The following is a 4,589-nucleotide window of genomic DNA, read 5'->3' as shown; positions in this document are numbered from 1 at the left end:
TTATGTAAAATCTTTGAATTAAAATATTTGTAACGTTTCAAAATCAATCGCATAAATTTTAATAACCAATCAACATTCTTTTGGAATTTTTGCCACAACAAATGCTTTTTCTTGGGGTGTGGGTCTCTATACATTACGGTTCGGCTGGGCCCTTTTCCGGCATTGTTTCTGGCGCTGCATGTTCCTTTTGTCCATTCCCCGTCCATTACCGTTGAACCCCCGAGGTGTCAACCGACGGATTATTCGCATAATCAGACCGACTGATGCGGATCTACTGCCGGCAGTGCAAACGGAGCCGTGAAGGGTCGCAATCGTCTGGCAGGGAGTCCTTTTTTCGTTACTTGGTTAAGGTAGTTGGCCTTTTTCTTGGAATACATCTTTTGGAGAATTGTGTTTAACATTCCAACGCCCAAGGCTCAAAAAAGTTGGAACGGTAACTTCAACTCAATGATTCTCGGGCATAACTCAACCAATAAAGATGATTCTTCTTTCCAGTGATTTGTTAGGATGTCTAGATGATTCTAGAACTTTGCAGAACTTAATTTGATCAAATCTGTAATTTTTGCGACCAAAAACATCGTTCCAACTTTTTTTTTCGCGTGTAAAAAAAAATCGCCTAAAATTCCGCGGAGGCAGTTGTTTAAAAAAAAAGTGGAACGATGTCTTTGGTCGCAAAAATTACAGATTTGATCAAATTAAGTTCTGCAAAGTTCTAGAATCATCTAGACATCCTAACAAATCACTGGAAACAAGAATCGTCCCAATTGGTTGAGCAATGCCCGAGAACCAGCGAGTTGAAGTTACCGTTCCACCTTTTTTGGAGGCTTGGGCGTCCGTGTAAGTTAAACATGCGTTGGGCGTTCCAGTGTTAAACACAATGCACTATTATGTTTCTTTTGAATTAAATAAATAAATTGACCTTTCAAATGTTTTATTGATCAAATACCAGAAAAAGTTACTTGAAAACCCCAAAATGCATCACTCTACCCTTCTTGCAAGCAGCGCTTTTATTTCGCGCGTGCGTTGTTAGTTTAAATGTTGTTCTGCTGGGGTCCTTCTGTACTATTCTCCTGTACCTCTCAGTGTTTGTTTGCTCCTGTAATTGGGATGAATTGGGCACTGGACGGCGCGTCGTTCGTCGTCGTTGAGGGGTTGTTGCAAGCTTTTCCCCCTGAACGGTTGAGACTAGGGTGGTATAGTGCGGCTTTGTTGTTGTGACGTGAAGTTAAGGTTCGGCGAGAGTGAACATGAAAGAGGAGAGGAACAAACCGTTTCCCTTTAAACTTTTGTTTGGAAAAGTTGCCAGTTATTCTGGTTTTTTGAAGTTTGCTTAAAATTTTTAGTATTGTTTCATTACCATTAAAATATTTTAAAATGGTTGTAGATATAAAAAGTATATTCATGATGATAAAAAAAGTTAAAATTAGATAAATTTGGCAACACTGCTCCCTCTCCCCTCTCGACCAACTTAAATCGAACTGCACTTTTTTGTGTGTTGCTTCCGCTTCTACATCAAATGTAAACAGATAAAATCCAATGAATTTCTGATTCGCCGATTACGCTTGTTCCGGGGCGCTTCAAGAGAGATACTGTTGTTGAAACGTTTCTCCATTCAAGGGTTCGCAGCGTGTTTACTTTAGTAAAGTTTTTATTCGTTCCTCGTTGACGGGCTAAAACCAGCACAAAACATAGAACTTTCGGATAATGCGGCGAAACTAATTTCACCGAGACGGATTGCGATTACGACGGACATTTTCAAGAGGTCGACCAGCAATTACAGGGACATGTTTCGGGTTTAAAAAGTGGGACTTTTTTTCTGTAAATAATGATGCCGATTAATTATAGTTTGATTTCAGCGAAGTCATTTATTTGTGCTGTTTCTCATGATTGGGATACAAAATAGAGTTTTTTTTAATCTGAGAAAAATAGTTTCTTTATTACTTACTTTACAAAAGGTGCTTTGTTTAGACAAAATATGGCATCTCCAAGGCATCGATATTTTTTTCTTGGTTTTTGATGTGATGAAACTGTGCATTTGTTTTCAGTATTGATAGTTTTTCTTTTTTTAATATGTAAATGTTTAAATATTACTGTTGAAAAAATTAATTGAAGTTGTTTTTCTAATAAAGTTTTGATCGAAGTTAAACTGTCATCCTGGTAGAAATTAGATAGATAAATTTGACAAAACGAAATAGAATTTCAATTTGTTAGTTGAGATTAAACTTAAAACAAATGCAGTGTTTCATATCAAAACGTTCTCCTTAACTTACAACTGTAAAACTATTACTGAACTTTTGTACAATGGTCAGAGGCATCATCAATCATTGAATGAAGACTTTTGCGTGCAAAAGTGTTCATTTAACAATTTTATATATTTACAGGTATTGAATTGGTCTAGTGTGACTAGTAGTTCCAATAAGTCTTGTATGATAATATGAGGTTTTCATTTATGGCACTGCGTTTAAATTTTCAAGTTGATTCGTTGACCACGAATCAACGTGAAAATTTTAGGTTTTTACTGAATTTGATTGATATCAAACTATTAGCTTTGAAGATTTCTTGCAATAGTTTGATATGAAGCAATTTGCATAACATCACTATTTTGAATAAAAATGTTTTTCACGCTCGATCTCTTGCATCAAGAATGCAAAACCTTTCAATTCACTCTAAAGAAATATTGTTTAAAATCTATCATATAATTTCACTAGCTCACATACTCAAAGTTTATCACCAGAAATTGCGTCATGCACTTGTTAACTTGTCAACTGATTCTTGCAAACCTAACAGAACGTCAATAGCTTAAAACACGCCCACAACTCTACAGCGGATACGCCTGGCAAGGCGGCGGCGCCTGCAATGGCAGAGACTTCCTGCAGTGATCTGCCGTGTAGCCACTGTCACTGTAGGCGGAAGTCTCGGACCACGGCGGAGTCTGGCTGTAGAAGCTGCTGTTGTAGTGCATGTTCTGCTGTTGAGGTGACTGCAGCGTTGGTATTGACGGATTTACGGAGCAGTCCGGAGTGGGGTAGGATGTGGGGTTGTTGAAGTTTGGAGGGATTACGTTGGGTTGGGGTTGGGTACTGTAGTATTCTGCGTTGTAGACGGGAGGTTGAACTTCCTGGTGGTGGTAGCTTGCTGGTGGATATGTGTGGTTGAGGGTTTTGGGGGCACCGCCGTTGTAGGCCGCTTCGAAGGCACCTCGGAACATCTGGTAGTTTTGGTTGGAAAAGCCGCGGGGATCGTAGCCTGCAGGTTGGTTCATCGTGACGCCGTACTGGTGCATGCTGCTGTAGAAGTCGGCGTTGCATCCGTAGCCAGGCTCCGTGAAGTGCGGCGGAGGGTTTATGAACATGGCGTCGAACAGCTCCTTGTTGATGCGTTCGCCGCTCAGCGTGAGGCTTTGGAGCTTCTCCAGATCCAGTTGGACGTCATCGTCCAGTTCGAGTACTTGAACCAGTGAGAATATGTAGTTGTAGGCAAATCTCAACGTCTCGATCTTGGTCAGCTTGGTTTCCTCGGGGAAGGTCGGCAGCGTTAGGCGCAACTTCTCGAGCGCCTCGTTCAAATTGTGCATCCGGTTGCGCTCGCGATCGTTTGCCTTGAGTCGACGGAACCGCTTGATCTTGACGACCTGGGTAGGACTTCGGTTCCGCGTGATGCGACTCTTCCCCATCGCGTACTTGCGCTTCGGTTTTGAATCTTCGGATGATGGTTTGGTTGGTGTCGACGTTTGGACGCCCAAGCTGGGTTTGAACTCCGCGGACAGTAGCTCCAACTGCTTGTCCTTCAGAGATTTTCGGCCGCGCTTCTTCGGTGCCGGTGGCGGCACATCCTGAACCAACGGCGGCACTGGAGGCACCACAGGTCCCACCTCAAAGTCCAGTTTGCGCGGCGCGAAACAAAACGACAAATCACTGTTGGACTCCAAGCTCTTCTCGAATCCACTGTCTTCGGAGGTGTACTCCTCAAAGTCGTCGAACGACGTATCCCTCAACGCACAGTAAGACGACATTGTTACACTACTCTGCACACTATAGTTTATGTCCCCGAGTCACAATTCAATTGCCATAATCCAAAATGTGTGTCCCAAACTCCGGTTGTTGTACTCTGCGCAAATCGTACTGCGATCTAATCACGGCCGCTATCAAACACCAACTAGCTCGTCTGCAGCTTTCATATAATGTTTTATATGCAGGATCTACCCCGGGAGTCCCTTTGGGATTTCCTTTCCCTCCGGTACTTCGTCCTAACGAGGTACCTCTCACTCACTCCCGTGGCTATCCTTTTCTCTCGCACGGATACAATTGCGCACCAGCAATCGTACAGAAGGGATTCCGTTCACCCTCTTACCGTCTCCGTACACTTTCATTCAGTTGGTTCGACTGCATTTGCTTTGTCGCACCACTCTTCCAGCCAAGATCCGAAATTGGGGATGTTTTCTTTCTTTTCGGAAGCGAAATCTAATTTCCACCAATTGGGTGGTGAGGAAAAATTCGTTTTGATGTATATGTTCGTCCTTTGAATGCTAATCACGGGACGGAGTCCGAAAAGTAGAGGGTGGTTTTACAAGTCATTCATCAAAAGAAGCC

General features: G+C 42.4%; 1 protein-coding gene across 1 annotated transcript; it reads right to left on the bottom strand.

Moving 5' to 3' along the window:
* Window positions 1-2,241: 2,241 nt before the first annotated feature.
* LOC6042843 (basic helix-loop-helix neural transcription factor TAP) lies at window positions 2,242-4,134 on the bottom strand. Its single transcript, XM_001853540.2, has one exon. It carries the CDS (start codon window positions 4,010-4,012, stop codon window positions 2,819-2,821), a length of 1,194 nt encoding a protein of 397 aa, XP_001853591.2. The 5' UTR covers window positions 4,013-4,134; the 3' UTR covers window positions 2,242-2,818.
* Between the last annotated feature and the right edge of the window lie 455 nt (window positions 4,135-4,589).

The sequence above is a fragment of the Culex quinquefasciatus genome, chromosome 3 (genome assembly GCF_015732765.1).
Source record: "Culex quinquefasciatus strain JHB chromosome 3, VPISU_Cqui_1.0_pri_paternal, whole genome shotgun sequence".
Taxonomy (NCBI): Eukaryota; Metazoa; Arthropoda; class Insecta; order Diptera; family Culicidae; genus Culex; species Culex quinquefasciatus.
This window is presented reverse-complemented; position numbering and strand designations above follow the sequence as displayed.

Coding starts and splice junctions, on each gene's coding strand:
- LOC6042843 (XM_001853540.2), bottom strand. CDS start 4,012: ATGTCGTCTTACTGTGCGTTGAGGGATACGTCGTTCGACGACTTTGAG.